This window comes from Macaca nemestrina, chromosome 4 (genome assembly GCF_043159975.1).
Source record: "Macaca nemestrina isolate mMacNem1 chromosome 4, mMacNem.hap1, whole genome shotgun sequence".
NCBI classification, from domain to species: domain Eukaryota; kingdom Metazoa; phylum Chordata; class Mammalia; order Primates; family Cercopithecidae; genus Macaca; species Macaca nemestrina.
Window position 1 is genome coordinate 169083161 of NC_092128.1, and position 24838 is coordinate 169107998.

The following is a 24838-nucleotide window of genomic DNA, read 5'->3' on the forward strand; positions in this document are numbered from 1 at the left end:
GAGAACATGCATTGGGCTCTTGATTCTTAAAATGTGGGTGATTTTAAACAACTCAACATCTCCAGATACTACTTTCTTTATCTGTAAAGTGGAGAAGCTTAAAAAGGAGGTCTACCTGTTCCAGAAACTATGATTCTCTTCCTAGACAGTTGCAGGTTGAGCAGACGCTCCTAGAGCTGCACTGTCCAATACAGTAGCCACTAGCCATTTGTGGCTACTAAGTACTTGACATGCAGCTGGTATGAGTTAAAATATGTGAAATATGTGACCAGGCGCGGTGGCTCACAACTGTAATCCCAGCACTTTGGGAGGCCAAAGCGAGCAGGTCACTTGAGGTCAGGAGTTCAAGACCAGCCTGGCCAGCATGGTGAAATCTCATCTCTACCAAAAATTAAAAAAAAAAAAATTAGCTGGGTGTGATGGTGAACGCCTGTAATCCCAGCTACTCAGGAGGCTGAGGGAGGAAAATTGCTTGAACCCGGGAGGTGGAGGTTGCAGTGAGCCAAGCTGGTGCCACTGCACTCTAACCTAGGCGACCGACTGAGTGAGACTCTGTTTCAAAAATAATAATAATAATAAAATAAAAAATAAATATGTGAAATGTGAAAATTTTGAAGACATAATATGAAAAAATAATGTATTTCATAAATAGCTTTTATATTGACCACCTGTTGAAATAACATTTTGAATTTAGTGACATACTAAAATTAATTTCATCTGCTTATTTTTTTATGTGGCTACCTGAAAACTTTAAATTAGATCTAATGGTCCCATTATACCTCTATTGGATAATTCTGCTTTAAATTCAGACCTGGGCATGCATGAAGCCCAGAGGAATTCGCAGATGAAAGGAGCCCAGGAACCTGTATGGAATACAGACCTGGAGGTTACCATTTCCATATTAAATGTATAAAGGGCTGTTTTAAAACCATGCTTTTGTTTTCTTATTTTGTGCACCAACAATAAGTCGACAGCAAATATCATTGGGTCTAAAAATAACTGATATCTGGCCGGGCGCGGTGGCTCATGCCTGTAATTCCAGCACTTTGGGAGGCCTAGGCGGGCGGATCACGAGGTTAGGAGATCGAGACCATCCTGGCTAACACGGTGAAACCCCATCTCTACTAAAAATACAAAAAAAATTATCCAGGCGTGGTGGCAGGCGCCTGTAGCCCCAGCTACTCAGGAGGCTGAGGCAGGAAAATGGCATGAACCCAGAAGGCGGAGCTTGCAGTGAGCCAAGACCGCGTCACTGCCCTCCAGGCTGGGCGACAGTGCGAGACTCAGTCTCAAAAAAAAAAAAAAAAATTGATATCACTTCATTTACGCTATGAATGAATCCTAATTATCATGTAGGCCTTAACAATAATCCTAAGTGGATGTGCCTTTATGCAGGCACTTGTAGCCTATTTTGTTTTCTAAGAATTGAATATATAAAGTAATATCTTACTTCATAAAAGATTATACTCCCATTTTTTAAAACACATCTGATATTAGTAGGAATAACTAAAATGAACTCATATGAATAGACCACATTTTTACTTCATCGATATCTAACTAGGAACATTGCAACCAATTTTTGCAATCGCTATTAGTTTGTTTAATGTATTTTAAATGATCAAAGAAGTAGAGATAGTTTCTAGAGAGCTTATTTACTTAAAAATACAACAAATATGAATAAATAAAATATTAATAAGATTCAGGTGAGATGAGAGTGAGTACTCAAGTTCTCTTTTCTCACACCATACACTTGCAGTGCCAAGTTTTTCTGTTCAATGATTTTATGCAAAGGTATACATCTAACTGCCTGCAAAATCAACTACTGACTATTTTAAATCAGATACAGCAAGCAACAGCCCCCAGCTCTGCAATCCAAAGCCAGCAAAGGCCACCCATTTCAGACTGGGTTTGAAGCATAGCCAGTTATGATAGCTCAAATATTTTCAGATATATGAAAGCAGAACAGAATTCAGAAATATACATTCTCTGGCAGACTATTTTTTAGAACCAAGTTTCTCAAATTATATAATACAAACTATATGACTATTAGAAAATTATGCATGAATTAAAGGAGATTTATTTAATTTTCAAATTCTAATATAATTAAAGAAAATTTTCAAACTTACTACATGGGCTTCATGGGTGAAAAAAAGTATAATTTTAAAATATGACCAATGTAATATGACAGAAATATACATTCAAACACATCTGATAACTACTCTAATTTTCATAAATCAACTATTTGACACATGCACAAATTTTCATGTGTTTTTCTGAAGGTGGTATTCAGAAATGATAATTTTCCTGACAGTTTAACATTTTTTAAAGAAGACATGCCAAGATTTAAATAATCTAACTTTTTGATTACTCTTTTTTTGGAGACAGAGTCTGGCTCTGTTGCCCAGGCTGGAATGCAGTGGTATGATCTCAGCTTACTGCAACCTCTGCCTCCTGGGTTCAAGCGATTCTCCTGTCTCAACCTCCTAAGTAACTGAGACTACAGGCATGCACCACCACGTTCGGCTGATTTTTGTATTTTTTGTAGAGACGGGGTTTCACCATGTTGGCCAGACTGGCCTTGAACTCCTGACCTCAAGTGATCCACCCACCTCAGTCTCCCGAAGTGCTGGGATTACAGGTGTGAGCCACCACGCCCGGCCTTTTTGATTACTCTTAAAACTGCGAGATCAAAATGAAATGTTACAAAATAAAACCAACAGCAGAAAACAAAACCAAGAGCAGCTTCTGAGGAATCATATTTTAGACATTTCTTTAAGACAGATACTGTAATACGTCAAACTATTGGAACATATTTCAATTAAATATTTAAGTGAAGACAAAATCCCTAATACAAAACCTCCAAATACTCCCTAACAATGATGATTCTATCAGGCCTACTCAGAACTACAAGTTTTCCCCACATCTTGATTTTATCACATACTTTCTGTGACATATATATTCATTTCATCACTTCTAGAATAATTGAAATGAACAAGAAAATAGGTAAGGAATTAAAATAAATTTTAAAATGGCAGTCCCATTCTTACTGACATAAATTTATTAAGATCCATGTTCCTTTTTTCATAGATCTTCCCATTCTGTTTCAATAACACCAGCAAGCATAAACAGATCTGAAAAGCTATGTAGCTACAGAAAAGAGGTTCAGCATGACAGACAGATCTAGCTCAAAAGAGGTGCTCAGTATCAAGCTCTTTTCTAAAAACCTCAAAGCTTGTTTTGTCTGCTGTTGCTTTCAAAGAACAAGCACAACAAAATTGCTTTGAGGAAGTCTCTAGATCAAACGAAAGATAGTTAACCAACAGGGAGAGTAAGCTGACTGCCACTGCTATCCACACAGGGCCACAGAAATTATCCCTTTGTTCCATCACTCTGGTTGGAAGGCTTTCCCAGGAATGCAAGTCTGAACCATCTTGAGTTCCCTCAGCCAGAATGAAAGCTCAGCTCTTGGATGTTTCTACCATAAAAATGAGAAAGCATTTCCTACCTCCTCCTCTATCAGCCCACAAAGATGTGCTTCCTGTGTGGCTGACTAGCAGATAAGGGAAGGTAAGCAAATCCCAAAAGCCTACTCTAATCGCTCATGGAGAATCTTTGTTTTGGTTCAGAATGTTAAGTCTACCCATGTTCCTCTATCCCTTTATGGTACTGTATTTCTTCTACATCCCAGAATGCCAGTTGTCACCCAATATCCTACCTGTCCTTTATCCTTAAGAAGAGAGCCAGAAATGTTATTTCTGATGGCAGTGCTCCCAGCTAACAGAGCACATTTACACGCTCCCTTGCGTCGAGGTGTCACTAACCAGCCCATGAGATTAAGCAGACATTGAAAAGGACTTCTACAAACCTAACTGAACCATGGTCATCAATGCCTCGTCCCCATTTTACAAACATTTAGAAGTACTCCATTGCTAAGAAAATGAAGTTCAAACTCATTAAGGGCATCCAAAATGTATAATCTCCCACTGTCTCTCTCACTTATTTGCCCCTGGGCTTCCTCCTTTGAAACTCTACACCCTCGCTGTTTTTTCTGTCTGGGAAGCCCTCCACACCCCAGTTCACCTTCACGCATCCTTAAAACCTAGTTCAAAAATGCTGCCTGCCTTCTCTGGGAAGACTCTGTACCTCCTCTGTTATAGCCTTTGGCACACTGCACCTAATTATTTCTCCGCCTCTTTCTTCTCCCACTGGACTGCGGAATTCCTCAAGGCACAGACTGAGCTACCTTTTCATTTACTCACAGCTCCACCCAGATTCTAGATCTCCTGTCATAAATGAAACACAGAATCCTCGCAGGATATGTCCATAAAATGAATGACAATTTCAAAAATTCAAAGTAAGAGAAACAGTGAGATAGTAAAAAAAAAAAATTTTTTTTTTTTTTTTTTTGAGACGGAGTCTCGCTCTGTCGCCCAGGCTGGAGTGCAGTGGCATGATCTCGGCTCACTGCAAGCTCCACCTCCCGGGTTCACGCCATTCTCCTGCCTCAGCCTTCCGAGTAGCTGGGACTACCGGCGCCTGCTACCACGCCTGGCTAATTCGTTGTATTTTTAGTGGAGAGGGGGTTTCACCATGTTAGCCTGGATGGTCTCAATCTCCTGACCTTGTGATCCACACGTATCTGCCTCCCAAAGTGCTAGAATTACAGGCATGAGCCACTGTGCCAGGCCATGAATTAATACTTTTTAAAACATCTTAACTCCAAATCAGTGTCAACATCACAGAAGTCAATCACAAATGCCCTGAGAAAACTTGCAGTAGAGACATAACAGGTGAATGCACAATCCAAATACTCAGTGAAACATTCTGCATTAAACCTTCTCTCTCATCTGCTGGCAGAAGAATCATGGGCTTGGCCTGGCTTTGTATCCAACCTCTGATAGAAACGAGCAAACAAGCAGTGAGGTTAACATGTCAGACTGCTTTGTAAATCTGAATAACTTCACATGTGATGATAAACTCGAAGAATGCATCCCATGTCTTTTTCTGTGCAACGAAAAGACACTAATATTTTTTTCTCATCTCATCGGCTATTCATTAAATCAATAAATACAATTGAAAATACATGCACATAAGAAATATTCCCAATAAACTGAAGGGATGCTTCCCATCTGTGTCCCTACAATATGACCCAGAATATTCACAATGACATAAATTTAACCTTTGAGTCTAGCTCACAAAAGTGAAGTGAAATATCCAAATAGCAAATACAAAGAAAGGAACTACCAAGAAAGAGGGAAAGTCAGCCTCCTATTTTGTTCATTTAAGTATAACCTCTCTGCCACCACAACATTCATTATGTTTGTCCTGGACAGTTCTAATGGCCATGCTGATTGATACTCAGTGTTAAGGCCACCTCTGTCCAACAGCCTTTGCTTCTACTCTGTTTCAGCCAAATACTCACATGGCTGCTCTATCATCACCTGGAAATCTCCCAGCTTCCCTCAGGAATTCCCCCCTCTCCTATTTCACTGAACAAGCAGGAAAGAGTGATTCCAAAATTGCAATTTTGTCTCAGATGTACTCTTAAAAGTGAAACCCTCCACAATTTAACTAGCAGCAGTGCTGTAAGCTGCCTTTGCATTCAAACACCCTATGGGTTAGCCAAGAACGGACAACCACAGAATTTTTATATTCGGTTTACTTTTGTCGGATTTAAATTTTCGGGATTCTGTGGTATAAGAGGATTTAACACTTGACACAAAACATTCAAAATAAGATTGAGAAAACACTAGCAAGATACAAGGCTAATCATAATGACCTCAATTAGATTTTCAATGCCTGTCAAGTTAATGGTAGATAGTGGTACTGGCTTCAAGCCCTTCAAATTGAAAAATACAATTCTTCTAGATAACAGAGGTAATAGAATTCACTATATTTTTTTAAAGGGCCAATTTTGATCCTCATAACACTAAACACTAGCTGTAAAATGGCCAGAAAAGGAGCCAAAAAAAAGACAATGACAGGAAAATTTTCATTTTGGTGCCACTCAATTTAATTCCAATACACATTTTCTTTCTAGACTCTACTATCTTCTTCACACAAAATTATTTCTAGGCACCCTCTATTGAAAGTGTCCCAATCAATCAGGGCATGGATGAAATATTTCAAGAATGAGGCATTTTTTTTGCAGGCCAACTGAATTTCTGAAATACAGTTGCAAATGACTGAACATGATGAAGTTATTGACAGTATTTATGAAACTTTTTCACAATAAAATGTTCCAAAAAGAGGCTGAAAAAAAATGCATCTTATTTAAAAGGCTTTAATCTTCTTTCTATGCTTGTTCACAATTTCTTAAACATAAGAGAAGGTCCCACAGCTGTTCGAATCTTTAATCTGAACGTAATTCTTTATCACCCCAACATAGAATTTCTAGAGCACTCAATGATGTTATTTAGTACATACAAAATGTAAGGCATTATCATGAGTGATCAAACAAATTACTGTATAGAAAAGTGTGTGATCACAATCAATACTAACTTCTCTCCCCCACCACTTGTTTGCAACATTTAATCACCCAAAGTAGATCTCCTGTCTACAATTATTCTTTTACATTACAGTAAATATATAGTTCCTGCCCCCAGATACCTAAGTTTACCTTCACGTAGTGAAATGGTCAGAGAACTTTGACAATACTACAGTAACAATCACATTCACAACACACATCCTTCTGCGTAGCATTCTCTTATATTCCTTATCCAACTTAATTTTTCCCAAGTCACTTCCTTCCTCCTTTTAATTCTGTCTACCCGCTTGGGGACAAGGACCTTGAAAATATTTGTGAAATGAAGGAGTGAACCTTTCTTGGTTGTACCCCTAAGAATCTAGGTTTCTTTGTGTATAAAAATAAGCTAATTTCTAAAGAAATTTGGGTTTAATTTTAAATTACTAATCAATTTAATATGTAATATCTATGATTAATTATTCTTAGAATAATTAGTCTGCATATTTTCACATTTCTATGGGAGTTTCTTAGGTACTCGTCAGTTATATCCTCAAACTAATTTACTGTAATGACAAAATTATATTTGTGTTAAACCATAAGCAGCAATTGAGAGCATCAGGATGGAGAATATTTGCTATTACATATGACTTTTCATATGATGGGTTTTAATGTTAGTCTCTGAAGACTTAAGCTAAGACTTCAAAAACTTTGCATCAGTTTTAAAGGCTTAATCTTTGAAGTAGATGAGGATTTTTTAAAAGATGAAAAAAATCAATAAATATGGTTAAGAAAGAGTGCTTATCCATCTTTATTCTATGAGCCTATCAACTCAATTATAAACAAAATAACTGAGTAATGATATTTATAAAAACAACGTTGGCCAGGCACCATAGCTCACATCTGTAATTTATCTCTTTGGAAGGCTGAGGCAGGAGGATCGCTTGAGCCCAGGAGTTCAAAATCAGCCTGGGCAACATAGTGGGGACCCCATCTCTACAAAACATTTAAGAAATTAGGTGTGGTGGCAGGTGCCTGTAGTGTCCCAGCTACTCTGGAAGCTGGGGCAGAAAGATGGCTTGAGCCCAGGAGGCCACAGCTACAGATGACACCACTGCACTTCAGCCTACGTGACAGAGTAAGGCCTTGTCCCGAAAACAAACAAACAAAACCAAATACAATATCATTGTGCTTTTGAAAATTCATCCAATAGTAGGAGTAGATGTAACAAGTCCTTTTTTTTTAAGATGAATCAGCCTTTAATGGATAATGCCATTTTCTTTACTTTCTCTTAAAAATAAAATTTATGTTGCCTCACTAATTTTACTGTGAAGTAACACGCACACACAGACAAGGAAAAACTAAACAAATGAGTTTGTAGTAACTTGAGGTGAGGAGCAGGTCTAAAACACGTGTCTATCTCAACGGTAGGATTAAACCTCTCACTTTTCTTCTGTAAAATATCTCCATGGGGTCAAAATTTATTAGTCATTAAAGGTTTGAAATTTAGCAAAGCAACAAGAGTAATGATGCATTTCTTCACTTAATACAAATGACTTTTCTTTATGCAACAGATCTCTTACTCTCATAAGTATCCTTTATGGTTGAAAAGTAATTTATCAGTCTCTATCATCCAGGATGCCTTACATTTTTCAATGAAGATAGTATGTGGCTTTCCAGAAGCTAATGAAAGCCAAATTATTAGATAAGAGACAAATTATTAGATTCTCTCAAAAAAAGAATCAGGCAAAAAAAAAAAAAATTCCTATCAAAATCACCAAAAAATTGGCCAGGTGCAGTGGCTCACTCCTGTTATCCCAGCACTTTCGGAGGCCTAGGTGGGTGGATCACTTGAAGTCAGGAGTTCAAGACCACCCTGGCCAATGTGGTGAAACCCTGTCTCTCCTAAAAAAATACAAAAATTAGCCGGGCGTGGTGGCACATGCCTGTAAACCCAGCTATTCGGGAGGCTGAGGCACAAGAATTGCCTGAGCCCGGGAGGCAGAAGTTGCAGTGAGCCAAGATCACGCCACTGCACTCCAGCCTGGGTGACACAGTGAGACTCGGTTTCAAGAAAAAAAAAAATCACCAAAAAACAAAAGAATGACAATTATTCTTGTTGAATCAATTTCTCATAAGAAAAGCTTCTGAATTTGTGAAGAAAAGAAGAGAGGAACCATCTGGAAATTAGGAGATTCAAACACTGTTTTGGGTCCATCATTAATAAGACCTTAAGGAATCTGCACTTCACTCATCAGGATCCATTCAGTTACAAAACAGGCTTATTCATCTTTTCCCTTTTCCAAAATGTTTGTCCTATTTATTCCTCATCCCTGCTCATGGACCCTCCACTCCCGCTTCTGAAACCATCTTATTCACTCCTCACTGTATCTATTTTAAACAGGATGTTTATTACAAATATGGCTTCTGTCATTACACATTCTCATACTTGAACCCATTTCTTGTCTTCTTGTCTTTGGTTGGACAGGACAATTAGAATTACGTGAGCTGGTTAACAAAAACCCGTGTAAATTCTTTGGGACTCTGCTTCTTGATTTTTCACTGTGTTAATCATAATTTAACCTCAGTATCACCAGTTTCCTCACTCAAAGCTTTCAAATATCCTTAGCCTGCTTTTGAAGCTAAAAACCTTTTATTTTATGAGCAACATATGCTGATTTTAAAAATACATATATAATTTCAATTAAACAGCAGATCACTATGAAGTTTTAAAGATGTAACAGCCATAACATGGCTGATTATACAAATTCATTTTATTTTGAAACTGACTTCTTAGAGAAATGCAGCATTCTCAAGCAATCTGCTTTTTGGTTTCCCTGTCCTTGGGTGAACATAACTTCAAGGATCCATAGTAGGACCAAAATTCTTTTGCTGGCATTTGATATCTTCCATTTCTACCGATTGGCAAAGCCTGTTCATTCATTTTGCTAGCAAAGATTCTGCTAAAAACTAAACCAAGCTTGTTCACAGTTCCTTGCAAATAGCTGATAGCCAACTAACAGTTAATAATCAAGCCAGTGTATAATCTTGCTCAATATTAGAGATCTGTGGCAAGCTGTCAGTGTGTACAACATCAAAAATAGGTCTCTGGGAGGCCGAGGTGGGCGGATCACTTGAGGTCAGGAGTTTGAGATCAGCCTGGCCAACATGGTGAAGCCCCATCCCTACTTAAAAAAATACAAAAATTAGCTCGGCATGATGGTGAGGGCCTGTAATCCCAGCAACTCAGGAGGCTGAGGCAGGAGTATCACTTGAACCAGGGAGGCGGAGATTGCAGTGAGCCGAGATTGTGCCACTGCACTCCAGCCTGAGTGACACAGCGAGATTCTGCCTCAAAAAAAAAATAAAAATAAAAAATTAAAATGGTCTACATCCATGTTATGTGGAAAAAAAGAAAAAAAAAAACTAGGTCTTTCCCATTTGTGTAAAAAATGCTTATGCTTTTTGCACATTTCTGTACTGTTTTAAATTTTTCAATGAGCATGAATTATTTTCATTTTTCAAAAAACCAATCAAAATGCACAATACATATTTAATAAATGAAATTTTATAACATGTATTCTAAAAATTGTATCTGAGACACCATGTGCTTTTTAAATTTAGATCAAACTCATAGACAACGATCTGCCAATTTCCTGCAATAGTCTTAATTGGCCAATAAGTAAATTAATTTGTCAGTAAGTGAAACATCATATAGATTTTTAACTTTCAACTATGCGGGAAACTTACATATACTCATTGTACATCATCATCATCACCATACATACTAGCAGTAACTAACACACAGTGCTTATGCTATGCCATCAGGTTACATACATATTAACTCACACACCGTTTCAAGCATTTAACATAGATATTAATTTGATCCTCAATAACTAGAAATACTCATCCCATTTTACAAAGGAAAAAACTGAGGCACAGAAACTTGCCCATGGACACTAGCTCAAAAGAGACAAAGACAGAATGTATACCCATGCGTTCCTGCCCTGGTCCAAACTCTTGATTAGTGTGCAGTGCCACCTTCTCTACACACCTGAGAACACTCAATGACTCAGTGTTATCGGCCTAACATCATGCCTGGCATCAAAATCAACATTATAAATTGAGAATAACTCTGGTTCTTTCTACAGAGGTGAGATTTTTTAAAAACCTCTCATCTTCCCCATTTTAACTATCTTCTTTGGTGAGACACTATCACTCTCGCAAGGTTCAAGCTAATTCTGCATTGCATGTTTCTTCAACATGCAGCCACACAAAATAAACCTAAATAAAATATCTTAGGTTTCTATTTCAGCAGATTTAATGCATGTGAACCTGAGACTTCATGTGGCCCTCTTTGAATAGTCCACTATCTAATCTATTCAGCATCCCTTTTTCATGAAGTTATTAATGGATGAACATATCCAGGCTGTTAAATTTAAATATGTGAATTTATTCCTAGAGCAATCATTGTACTCCAGTCTATGCTAGATTTCTACTTCTAAAGAGGTACCGGTCAAGCGTATCTATTAACCAAGATTAAAGAGGAAAATGTGCCAAACTTTTCTTCCAAGAAAAATGCCAGTGTCCTCACAGTAACGGTTATTTCTTAAGCTATCCACACTAAACTGAAGAAATAGTTACGTAACATTTCCCCCTTTACTAAGTTTTCACTTGCCAAACCAGCTTCAGGGTTTGAGTTCTGTCTGCTTTTCTTCTTATACAACAATAAAAAAAAGAAAGACGTATTTTTATTGATTAAACTTGCTACTCATTCTCGGGTGTGCTCATTCCTTCCCCTGCCACCTTCTGTCTTCCCCCACCCACTCATGAGGGTGTATCTGTACACCGGCTGCCGGCTGTGAGACCCACGGGGTGACAGCATTTCCCGTCCATCCCCACTCCATACATTTGCATCTGAGCTCTCACGATGAAAAGGAAAAGATTTTTCTGTTTCTGTTTTCTTCAGCCCTTTTCTGTCTACAAAGCCGATCCCCTCTGTTGAACTCATGGGAACATTTATACTATTTTATGGAATAGTGTTGCCTGAATGTAGAATCACAACAAAGCCAGTTGAGATCTTTAAATTAACAAAGAAAAAAAAAGATTTCATAATCAAGCATAGTCAAGTGAAACAGAGAGAGGTTGAAAACCACCAGACAAAAAACACAAACAGAAAATATGATTTTTTCCCTATCCTCCTCGTTGCCACTCAGGGAATCACTTTGTGATGCTACTGAAGCTCTCTGGTCCTGCATTCAGCCCCTTACCTTTGACCTCTCAACTCCTTATTTCGAATTCCCTACTCCTCTTGGGAGTACCCTGCACCAGCATCTGTCACTCAAGTGAGAGAGAGAGAGAGACAGTCAGACAGATGTGTATGTGTGTGTGTCTGTCTGTCTGGGAGAGGCAGAGAGGAATGTAAACACATATTGTATATGCAAAAACTTAACCTCAAATCCCCAGACTTGGGATACAAACCTGGCTGGAAATTTACTACCAGGAAATGCTCCAGGATTATCTATTATCTCATCCCATTATTCCTATAGTTTTTAAATACAGGAAGTTTTCTCTGTAACATATTTACTCAGTATACTTAATCTGTATTTTCCTTTTGGTATTTTAGTACATTCCACTTTGTTTTGTTATCATGTGCATGTTTTATTTACCCTGCAAACTTCCTGGCAGTAAGGGGAGGGAGGAGGGAAGGGGAGGTAATAAGGTATGCAGTCAAACTACACCTTACATTCTGGAAGCTTTACATTTAAAAAGCATCTGCACAGGTTGATCTTTACATTTGTGATTGATAGAGATTTTAAAAGAAATGTATTAATGAAAGATGCTTCGTAAGATTCTCAAGGTAATACAATTTGCAGAAACAACGTACATTTCTACTGAATTTAATGCATTTCTCAATGATAGTTTAGTGGCCACGTGAAAGGCAAGTAATAGCTATGCTTATTTCCAGAATGACTGACTACATGCATACAAATATCTGTAGAAGACTCTAGTATGCAAAAAACAGTAACATAAAATAGAGATCCTCTAGCAACAAGACTTAACATAAAGATAACCTCTCCCATTCCTTCAAGCCAATATTCAGTTGATCACTTTTTTTTTTTTAATTTTTTTAATCAGTCATTCCTCATTTAACCTTGAGAACTTGCATGTTCCTTTTCATTTCCTCAGTCAGGACCAGTATTATTCCATTTAGCAACTTCTCCGCAGTACTAATAGCCTTGCAAGTGTCGTTCAGGAGCCTCTGCTGGTCACAGTGACAAGAGAAAAAGCTTCTGCAGTCTGCCAGTTATCATGGTTTCTCACCGATTAGCAAGAACCATGACTCCTTACAGATCACCATTAAACCTGAGCTTTACTATTCTGTGTGTGGGCTTCTACCTTTAGGGAGGTACTAGTCAGTAGCAGTAGGTTTCCATAAACTATAAATTAGCACTACCACAAAGGTAAGATGATTGTGACTAGGTTACACCCTCAAGAGAGGGAAATAAAACTTAAGAGGAAGCTAGATTTAAAAATAAATAAATATTAGGGTAGTGAAACATCATATAGATTAGGGTTAAACTCACATCTCTATCAACATACCAGCCAAAATCATCCACCCAGATAATAACCATGTTTCCCCTGCAAGCCAAGGCCCCATTATCACTGCCCTTATTCATTTCTTTTTTACAGCCACCTGCAGCAGACCTATTTTCTAAGCTCTATAAAAGAGAGTCAACTCGTAATTACATCTTTTCAGTGGACACAGAGAGGGCCAGATAAACCACTCCCAAACCTCAGTAGACTGAATTACCTACCCTTCTATCAACACTTTGCAAAATGGAATAATGTGACTCTCACCTCCACCCTTTAGAGGAGTTAACAATAGCTAGTGAAAAGCTCCCAAAAGATGGCAGAAAGAGCAAATTAATGCAATTAAACAGACGAAAAACTAAATTCGAATCTGCCTACACGCTTCCTCTTTTTATACAGAAATATTGCTCAACAGTTACATATTTAAGTTTTGACAAAAGCTTCAAAAATAAGGTTATCATATGCTTTTAATTCCTTAAGTATACGGTTTTTAATTTGTACTACGACCGGGAAAACGGGAATAATTCTACAAATAAATGTAAGTCATGAGAGAAATCTGAATTCTCTTAGTTAAGAGCATTTTTTTAAAACATGGAAAACGAAATTCTTTAACTCTTAAAACAACCTGTCTTAACTAGCCCTAAGGTGATTCCTGAGCCACTTGTGGGTAAAAATCAGAAGGGAAAAAAGTTCAATGACCTTGCAAATTACGAACTAAAAAACTGTAATGGTGTGATAGTCTATACAGCCTCAGGAAAACATCTGTCCGGAAATTGCTTTTTTTCTTTTGGAAAATTACTAGGAGGTTGGGAGAAAAGAGGGGAAAACACGGGGAGGGAAGGTTGCAAATGGTTAAGATGCCAAACAGGAATCCAACCGAAGTGAAATACAACCTTCTCTGGCCCAACTGTCATGCAAACAACTTCTAAGCATCTTTAGATGTAAAGAAAAACAGTCATTGTGCACAGGCGTTAGCTGAATGTTCGAGAGTTGGATGAATGGGGAAGACTTGTTATACACCTAGTGGTGGGTGGATTTCACTAGGCTGCAGCCTCCACACAGCTTTTCTTTGCTGCACTGCAGAGGCGCCATCTTCTCCGTCTTAATCTTCACTCAATTCAATCCTTTTATCTGTACCCTAAAAAAAAAGACCCTTTGGACCCTCCCCAGCATCCTGTGCCCCCAGGGGAACTAACCCAGAGTCCCCAGAGGTGTTAGGGAACAGGCCGCGCCTTAGTAAGACAAACGCCTCCTTGGATGCACAGGACAGAGCCCGTGCCTCCCCACCATCCGCCACTGCCCTTTCCAGACGCACACCCTACTCTCCGCCTTATTTCCTCCCCGCCAAGGACTTTACAGCCCAGCAGGGAATTAAGCCTCAGAGGTGATCCGAGGGTGGGAAGCAGAGGGGCCCCAAGGCTCCGCCAGAGGCCCCGGCAGCGTCTCTGCCCCCTCCAGGGCGGACGCGCAGCCTGGGAGCCGGGCCGGAGTCTCGGTGGCGCACCGAGACTAACGCGGCTCGGCCCAGAGCGCCCGGGCCGGTGAGGGCGGGGTGTCGCGGCTTTTGTTCCCGGGGACCTTCTGCCTCTCAGGCAGAAGCTTAGGGTGCCAGCAAACTCCCGGGACGTCCAGGCTTGGCGAAGGTGAGGGGAGGCTATGGTTCTCCGACCCCTCCCATTTCTCGCAACTTACACAAAAGGGAGACGCGGAAATGCACAAAGTTTGCCTGCGGAAGACGGTGCGCGACCCCGGCGCCGGCTCGGGCTAGGGTCGCACCCAGGCGGCCGCCGCCAGCAGCCGCGAAAGAGGAGGTTCGAACAAGGAAGGGGGGTGGGGGTGAGAGGGGAAGGTGAAACGAGGCGGAGAACGCAGGGAAAAGCGAGGGGCCCCTAGCTTCCCGGGCTGTCCCGACTCCTCCTCCTCCCCAGGGCCCAAGAGAAAGGAAAGGGCAACGATTCAAGAGCAGAGGACTGGCTTCAGGGACGCTGCGTTTTCGGTTTTTCCACGTGCTCCTTCCCCCTTCCTCCCATCTGAATGTCTCTCGCCTCCCCCGGACCCCGCTTCCAAGGCAGGGAATGAGTCGGGGTCTGGGCTCAGGGTCGTCCCCTCCCCTTCTCGCCCCTGGCTGGCGCGGAACCAGGGAGCCCAGCGCCTCTCCCGCTCCCTCTCCGCGGGCCGGAGCGCGCGTCCCTGGGGCAGGGCTGGGCCGAAAGCGAGGATGCGCTGGACGTCCGCAAGCGGGGGCGGAGAGGAGAGGGGTCCCCTTGACGGACCCTCGGCTTCTCTGCATTAAAGACTTGCGTTAAGGTCTTTGGGGGGATTGGGTCCCCGCCATGCCCGCCTCCCCCCGCCTTCCGAGGCGCGGCACCCACCTCCAGCGCCCGAGCCGTCCAGGCGGCCAGCAGGAGCAGTGCCAAACCGGGCAGCATCGCGACCCTGCGCGGGGCACCGAGTGCGCTGCTGTGCGAGTGGGATCCGCCGCGTCCTTGCTCTGCCCGCGCCACCGCCGCCGTCTCCGGGGGCCCCCGCGCGCGCTGCTCCGAGTGCTCTCGCCTACCGCTGCCGAGGAAACTGACGGAGCAGGAGCGCGGCGGCGAGGCTCGGAGCCAGGCAAGTCAGCTGATCCGGCCCACCCCGCTCGGCACTCGAGAGAGACCCCTAGCGGCGCCGCCGGGGAGCTGCGCCCGCTCGCGCCGGGAGGGGCCCGCGCGCCCCGGGCCCACAGGTGCAGCGCCCTAGGCGCCGCCTGCACCACACGCGCCCTCCTCAGCTCCCCGGCCGACGGCCCACCTGGGCTTCGGGAACAGTGGGAGGGAGAGTCTGGGGCCAGGAGAGGGACGGTGCAGGATCAGGGAAAGGTGAGTCCTAGGACGCTGGGGCTCTAGAAAAGTCGGGAGCGCTCCCGCTCGTCCCCGTGAGCTTGAATCATCCGACCCCGCAGGCCTCCCGGGGGTGTGGTATAAAGGACTGCTGCTAGGGTGCGTTTTTATCCGCATTTCGTTTTTTTCTCTCGGTTTGGAGAGGTGGGGCAGGCGTTTCTGGAAAAGAATGAGAACGAGTGAAGCTTAAAGGAAGTAGGATTTTCTTTGCTTGTTGAGACAGCAAAAGCCTCATTTTTTAACCCGCAACGTCAAAAGCAGCCACGAGCAACCTGGAATTTCTATCTTTAGAACGAACCAAAGGAGAAAGGCGCAGGACCTGGCAAAAAAGCGGGCAACCCATTTACTTCTTCTTGAAAGCAGAGGGTTCTGGGCTTGGGTTTTGTTTCTTTCTTATGTTTTTGTTTGTTTTGGTTTTGTTTTGTTCAAGGGGGCGGTCAGTGTGGATTTTGCGGGGGGCGGGGGTCTTTTTTTGTTGTTGTTAAGCAGGGATGTAACATCCGCCTGAGTTGGGGACGAAGGAAAAATTAGGAGAGATTATTCGTATTCGACCCCCGTAAATGAGGACTCCTGACCTCAAACTCTGCCCTTGTTCTTCGCTGTGTCTGTCCTAAATTATAGAAATGAACCTTCTGCCATGCCACTTTCTCCTGGATTAAACACAAACCGTCCACTGTCCAGTTAGTGTCTAGATAGTTTAGAATACTCTAGAACTGCCCGTATGTATCCCCTGCTCTTGACCTGAAGTAGCATTAGTCACCAAGCCACACAGGGCTTGTGCGGAAGGACTGAAGCCAGGGAATGCCCTGGCCCTTCCGAGGGCTGCACTGCAGCCTGCGTTCTCTCCCCTGCTCATTTCGCGACAAGGGTGCCTAGGCCCGGGAAGGATGGCTCAGCCAGTGGGGTATAGATTTCCTTCCTGGGACGTCATTTCTGTACCAGCTCCCCTAAATGTTGTCTCATGGCTTTCCCTGCACTCGGCATTCAATCTTGACCCTTGGATTACTTTTGCCCCTGAATGTCCTTTGAACGTCCTCAACAAAAAAGGGCAAATATTTGTTGTCATGCAGTATTTGTTTGTATGCTTCATGTCCTTTACTTCCTACGAAAGCCAAAGAAGCTGTTACTATTATGATTCCTATTTATCTATTTATACATCAGGAAAGTGAAACTAATGAACTCCCAAATCTAACAGCAAGTAAATGACATGAAGTTGGGACAGCAGGGAAAAGCCTAAAGTGACAGGACAAACCCAGTTGTTCACTTTCTACACCACATAAAGCCACCGCAATTCCCTATTTGTTCCAGGTCTGCATGAGCAAATAAGGCAAAAAAGAAGGCATCTGAATGCAAAGAGAAAGGTGGCCCAAAGCTACAAATTTTGCAGAGTCCATTGCAAAATGCAAATGTGAGACCTTTTGTTTCAAAATTAAGAATTTTAAGGCCCGGCCTGTTGTCTCATGTCTGTAATCCCAGCACTTTGGGAGGCCCAGGTGAGCAGATCACCTGAAGTCAGGAGTTCTAGACCAGCCTGGCTGACAGAGTGAAACCCCCATCTCTACTAAAAATGCAAAAATTAGCCGAGCATGGTTACTCATGCCTGTAATCCCAGCTACTCCAGAGGCTGAGGCAGGAGAATCGCTTGAACCTGGGAGGTGGAGGTTGCAGTGAGCCAAGGTCATGCCATTGCACTTCAGCCTGGGCGATAGAGCGAGACTCTGTCTCAAAAAAAAAAGAATTTTAAGATGTCGATGGCAGCTCCTCCCACCGCAGGGCCTGTAAGACTTCCCAGGGTTGCATGCCTGTGAAGCCAGCCCTGGGAAGGAGGAGGCAGTTTTAGTTTAAGAGTAAGAGACTTTTATTGAGCATGAAATTCAAAATTGTAGAGATGAGATCATAATCTATAAAAATTAAAGTTCTTAGATTTAGCAGTTTCTCTTTCCACGGTTGAAATTCACCACACTGACACATTCCCTGGTCAAGATGTTCCTAGGGGAAGATGATTTGCTGCTGATTGCGTCAGAATGATGGACATTGCCTGCATGTTCTCCGGTTCCTTCACTACTCAGAGATCCTGATGGCTTTTTGCTTCTCAGTCAGTACCTCTGTTCTGCATTTAATGCCATTTCCTGCCCTGAGGTATCTTCCAGATCCTCTAAGCACCAAATACAGGAACATCCCTAGTTAGAATCCTGCTGAGTTGGGGAAGGAACCAACAGCCACTTGTCTGCTGGAATTCCTACAGCAGCATCCCCATCCTAGGTTTCAGTGTCTCCATTTGTGAGATATTCACCGGCTCTCCAGACTGTGCATTCTATCTTCAGGCATTTCTGGTTACTCGAACGTTCTTACCCCATTTAAAGCTCACATCCCCCGCCTTTAAACTCCCACTGAGATATCCTTGTATCCCCAGTGACCAAGCAGAATAATTCTTTTCCACACTTCAGATCTTTACACATTTGCCAGTGGTTTTCATGCTTCTTCCTCTAGAGTCTCCTCTTCACAAGGTAAAACAGGCACTTCCTTCAACAGTTGCATATTGGCATGTTTTCTGGTTCCCTCCACACCTTGGCCATTCTCTAGATGTGTTCTGGTTTGTCTGTGTCTTTTTACAGTACTCCACGTATGCTGTGACTACTGCAGCATGGGAGATGCTGCCTACCACTCTGCCTGGAGCCTCATGTTGCATTTGACTGTTTTAGTAACCGCATCCCACTGCAGACTCCAATTGGTCCAGATATCCCAGTTCTATTTTATGCATAGTCTGCTGGGCCACATTTCTGTCGTCTTGTGTTTAGGCTGTTATCTGCGCCCCATAAATATCACCAAAAGCAATCGTTAAGTCTGAGCCAGATGAGCATGTTGGGCTGCCGGAACTTACCATAGACTGGGTGGATCAAACACCAGAAATGTATTTCCTCACATTTGAGGAGGCTGGAAGTCTGAAATCAAGGTTTTGGCTGGGTTGGTTACTTCTGAGGCCTCTCTCCTTGGCTTGCAGATAGCCATCTGCAAGTATTGTCCCTGTATTCTCACATGGTCTTCCCTTTGTGTTTTACTGTGTCCTAATCTCCTCTTCTTATAAGGACACCAGATACTGGGTTAGGATCCACGCTAATGACCTCATTTAACCTTAATTACATGTTTGACCCTATCTCCAAATATGGTCACGTTTTGAGGTAGTGTCGGGTTAGGACTTGAACATATGAATTTGGGGGTGGGGGTACATAACAAGTAAGGACTTGGATTTAGAACAGCTAAGACTTATTCTATAATCCTGTCACTCATCTTTGGCCTTTATTTCCAATGAGCAATGGTTCTTTCATTTGCAGTTTGAAGATCATTCAACTCAACAGAAAAAAAAAAAAAAAAAAAGGAAAAGAAATGGAAGAGATCAGCTTTCTCTCTGTCCTGCGTGAGTATTGCGTGGTGATCCCCATGCAGCTAGCTTACCCCTCCCGCAATCATCAGGCTCTGAAAAGAAAGAAAATGACCTTTTATACTTTCCTTTAGAAAGTTTTGTCAAAGCTTAAACACTGACATTTGTTGACATTTAAAATCTGTATTAGTTTACTAGAGCTGCCATAACAAAATATCACAGACTGGGTGGCTTAAACCAAGAAATTTATTTTCTCACAGTTCCAGAAAAGTCTGAGATCAAGGTGCAGGTAGGATTGGAATCCTCAGAGGTCTCCTTGGCTTGCAGATGGCTGCACCAGTGCTAAGTCCCCACATGTTCTTTCCTCTGCACAAGTACCTCTGGTGTCTCTGTGTGTCCTAATCTCCTCCTCTTATAAGAATACCAGTCAGATTATATTAAGGTCCACCCCAGTGACCTTAATTTAATTAGCTCTTCAGAGGCCCTACCCAAATACAGTCATGTTCTAAGGTACCGGGGGTTAGGGCTTCAACAAATGAATTTTGAGGGAACATAAGTCTATAACTAAACTCCTAAAATTATTCTCACATTTTAAGCTACTCTCATGTCCGTCCTTGGGAGTGGATTCCTTCTACTTTGTATTCATGTCCTTTTGAAATCAGAAAGCTTCCTAGGTAACTAGGATATCTCTTTAGCTGCTTCCTAGTTGAATATATGGATTATTTAGCCACTCCAGACTTCCAGTAGTGTTGGAAATTACCGTGCTTTCCATGAAGATGTGACCTTGCTGCCTATCATCTATGTTGGCAGACACAGTGATGTGTTTGAGAGTTCCACATGCCTCTTAACCTGTCTTTCCTCCCAAAACTATATGCTGATTCCTCATCAAAGACCAGAATTAGATCCTGAATTGTATTCATTCTCATCTCTTTCTACCTTCTCCAAGACAGGACAGGGTTAACTTCTTTATCTTAACGTCAGCCTTCAATATCTACAGAAGTCTAAACTGTAAATAACATTGAAGCTTTGCATAATAAAATTCTTTCCCCCAGTGGTGGGCAGTTTTTCACATAGTAAGATTCTTTTAATCTTTTCTTTCTTTTTAATGAGTAGACATAAAGAAATGCTTAAATAAATATTTATCAACTAACATACCTACGTTTAACTACACATACCTAACAGACCTGAATATAGGCAGAGGATGTGACATTTTACTTACCCTTTTATTAAAGTTACTGCTTCATTTATTGGTCTTTACTTCACTAGTGCATCCATAAAATGTTTACATGTTTTTTAAACAATAAAATAGTCTTAAAATTAGTCCTTCTCTGTAATAACTACATAAAACTGCTTTCGAGACAGCCTTCAGATCAACTAAATTATATTTTACAAATGGGCTTAGGTATTTCAGTAGTAACTCTATGGAACAACAAAATTCACTGTTTAAGCAGGGACCAATGTTGGCAGCTGGCTTCCGTAACTTGTTTGAGGAATGTAGTAATTCCAAGGTTGCTGCAAGGACTAATGTACAAGAATATTCCTGTATTTTATGGAATAAAAAGGAAGAATAAGAGAGGAGAAAGAAGATAGTACCTACCAACCCCAGACGTAGGGAGTATGAAAATCCATCAAGTAGCCAGAAGATTTAATGGAGCCGTGTGGGTCTTACGTCAATTCTTTTCCTGAGAGAACTTTGGATAATAGGACAACAATATGCTCTGGTGGAAAAGAACTCAGGCCTTGAGAAAGCCTGACCACTACAGTTTCTGAAAAATGCTGCTTTCATTAGGTGGTGTGGTGATGAATTGTAAAGGCACCCAGCACAGTGCCTGGTTTACCACAGAAATCAGTTCTTTTTTCTTGAGAGAACAGCAATTCACAATAGCTGTCACTTAAGTGACCAGCATAATCCTGGCTTTGAGCTTGTGCTGACTTTGCCAGGGGCTGCCAGTTAGCACAAGGGCTGTCAACCCCATGTTATTTATTTGGGTTCCCTAAGTAATGTTTTGCTAATAAAAGCTCTAAATTTGTGAGTGATTTGCTCTTATTTATTTAATAAATAAATAAAAGTGGCATGATTTATTAATTTAATTAATTAATTGTTAGCAGTGGCACAGTCTCAGCTCACTGCAACCTCTACCTCCTGGACTCAAGTGATCCTCCACCTCAGCCTCCAGAGTAGCTGGGGCTACAGGTGCACACCAACATGTCCAGCTAATCTGTGTACTTTTTGTAGAGATGGGGTCTTGCCATGTTATCCAGGCTGGTCTTGAACTCCTGAACTCATGATCCACCCTCCCTGATCTCCTAAAATTTGGGGATTTTAGGCATGAGCCACCATGCCTGATTGATTTACTCTTACTTTAATTTAAATAAAAGCAACTCAGGGTTAGCATCATATCAGGCTACTCTCACTTCTAGTATCTCTCTTGAGTGTGGGAGTAAGGAATGGAGCTGCAGCTAGTTTGCTGAGAACTAGACAAAAGCCTGACCACTCCCTAGGGCGTGTGCCTAGGATGTGAAAGATAATGCCTCCTGTTTTCAGATGGCACAGTGCTTGGAAAGGCTGCTTGCCAGAGCTGTTGAAAGGATGCCACTGGGCTGGTCCTGCACAATGGAAGGCCACATCACATGCTCCAGGAGAGTCACTCCCCAGAGCGGCTGCAGGAAGCCACAGCTCTGTGGCCTGGGATCCTTGCCAACACTGAATACTAGGATAGACATTGGAGTTGAGGGGATCTTATGCTTCAAGGCAGCTGGACCTCTTTTTCACTAGTCAAATCATACCTGGGGATTGTCTTTCATGTCCTGGAGACTTTGATGAGTAACTCGACTTTTAAAATCCAAGTGAAGGCTGTGGCCAGAGAAGCATGACCTGAACCTAAAATGAATGGGAACATTACAGTCTGACAAGCCTTGAGAATTCAGGTTCACATTGCCTCGTGAAACAACATCCTGAATGATGAAACAAACACACAAACCAACCAACAATTTGTGATCTGGGATACCAAAACAGGCACTCCTTTATCACCTAAGAGGGACTGTAAGGTTAAGGAAACAAAGTTACCTACAGGGTTAGGGTTCGGGGACTGGCTGGCATGACCAATTTCTCAATTTCTATGGCTCTAAACTCCCTAATAATAGGAACTATCAGACCCATCCTCTGATTTACAACCCAGACCACTGCAACTCTGATTGGACTGAGGATCACCCTTACAAGCATTCTTTTCTGATAAGCAATTGCAGACCTGAAGCCAGTTTCAGCCAGTTTATGGAGGCCGTCCACAAACTGCCTTTGGGTCCTGTAGTCCACTTTTTGATGTAAAGAGCCAAATTCTACCTCATTTTAACACGAAAACCCTGCCCCAAAGTGTATATGGGATGTATGTCACATACGCGTTTACCCATTGCCCATGCACTCAGCTCCCCTCATAAATATGTATATCTTTTCCTCCAAACCTGCTGAATATGTATGACTCCATTGTGTGACATGGGCCCTGTGAGGCATGAAACCCAACTTGTCCTTCCCCTCTTTGAAGAGAGAGCACATTCGGCATATGCTGAAGACTATATCTTCCGGGTTTGCAAACTGATATTGCCAATAAAACAATTTTTATTATTTAGCCTTCTATTATTTAGCCATCGCGATGGTCTTTTTGATAAATTCACAAAGGCACCATCAGCTTTGTCCCTGAGCAAACACCCAACTTCATCCCTCAAATAACATTTTTGTCCCATGTGTAATTTATTCAGTTAAAGTAAATATAACTATTAGAAACAAAAGGGTTCAGTATTGGTGGATCAGTAAAAAATGTTTATATTCTCACTACAGGTGAGAATAAAAAAAAAGACTGGTACATTTGCTCCCATTAAGGAGCTAATGTTTATATGAGAAAAATATCTGGGCAAAAGAAAAAAAAAGCACAGTGAAAAAAAGTACATCGGTAAGTACAATTTAGCATACAGTATTTGTGCACATATATGTGAATTCATCAGAAGAAAATTAAGCATCGGGCGTGGTGGCTTGTGCCTGTAATCCTAGCATTTTGGGAGACTGAGGCAGGAGGATCACTTGAGCCCAGGAGTTCAAGACCAGTTTGGGCAACAAAGTGAGACCCTGTCTCTACAAAAAATAAAATATATTTTTTAAAATTTAAAAATTTTGGCCTGGCGTGATGGCTCACACCTGTAATCTCATCACTTTGGGAGGTTGAGGCAGGTGGGTTACTTGAGGTCAGGAATTTGAGACCAGCCTGGCCAACATGGTGAAACCCTGCCTCTACTAAAAGTATAAAAATTAGCTGGGCATGGTGGCAGGCACCTGTAATCTCAGCTACTCAGGAGGCTGAGGCAGGAGAATCACTTGAACCCAGGAAGCAGAGGTTGCAGTGAGCCGAGATCATGCCACTGCATTCCAGCCTGGCAACAGAGCAAGACTTTGTCTGGAAAAAATAATAATAATTAAAAAAAATTTTAACAAGAAAATGAGAGTTACAGACTTGTAGCATTGGAAGGGTGAATAAGGGACATTCAGAGGAGGTTTTTTGTTTTTGTTTCTTTTTTCAGGGTATTTGATAGCAACCGTTAAGAAAGAAGAAAAAGAGGAAGTTCCAAGGAGAAACCATGTAAATACATCAAGAATGTTCATGCTGGGGGTGGTAAATGGGAGTTAGCTATAGGAAGAGATTTTGTTTTGTTTTGTTTTTGAGACTGAATCTTGCTCTGTCACCTAGGCTGGAGTGCGGTGGTGTGATCTCAGCTCACTGCAACCTCCGCCCCCCAGGTTCAAGTGGTTCTCCTGCCTCAGCCTCCCGAGTAGCTGGGATTACAGGCATGCATCACCACGTCCAGCTAATTTTTGTATTTTTTAGTTAGAGACAGAGTTTCATCATGCTGGCCAGGCTGGTCTCGAACTCCTGACCTCAAGTGATCCGCCTGCCTCAGCCTCCCAAGATGTTGGAATTACAGGTGTGAGGCACCACGCCTGGCTAGAAAGAGGTCTTAATGTTAGAAGAGCTGAGGAATTTAGGTCAGATGGAATGGGCAGCAGTAGGCAACTACTCACTACAGATTTCCCGATCATGATGTGACATTTTAACATTTCTAGAGGTTTGTCCACGGGCAAAGCAGAGGGAGATTTGGAGGATGAAAAAGTTGAGATCAGGAAGAGAAGGAAGAAGAATGTGCCAGGGGTTCCAGGAATGACCATAGATAGGGTCTGTGAAAAGTTTGTGAAAAAAATCACACAAGGACACCTTATTACTAATAAGGATGCCTAAAGATTACAGTGTGTCAAGCTGAGGACAGACGAGATCTCTGAACACTCATGAGTTATATTGGGTTAACACTGCATGTCACAAATGAAGAGGTGAAAGAGTAAGGGGAAGAGAAGGGAGGGTTTATACCCAGTTCTGTCTTACCTGGACACCTTTAGTGACAATGCTGAGCTGCAAAGGAGAAAAAGTGATTTGAAAACTTTTTTTTTTTTTTGAGACAGAGTCTCAGTCTCACTGTCTTGCCTAG

At 41.9% G+C, this 24838-nt stretch overlaps 1 protein-coding gene across 6 annotated transcripts in view; it reads right to left on the minus strand.

Moving 5' to 3' along the window:
- Positions 1-15634, minus strand: part of AP (amyloid beta precursor protein) — a 291200-nt gene extending 275566 nt beyond the window's left edge. For all 6 annotated transcript variants that reach the window (XM_011726341.3, XM_011726340.3, XM_011726339.3 and 3 more), the window contains exon 1: positions 15430-15634. In XM_011726341.3, the coding sequence (XP_011724643.1) occupies positions 15430-15486 (57 nt within the window). In that variant the 5' untranslated portion in view covers positions 15487-15634. The remainder of the gene's footprint in view (positions 1-15429) is intronic.
- Positions 15635-24838: the final 9204 nt, after the last annotated feature.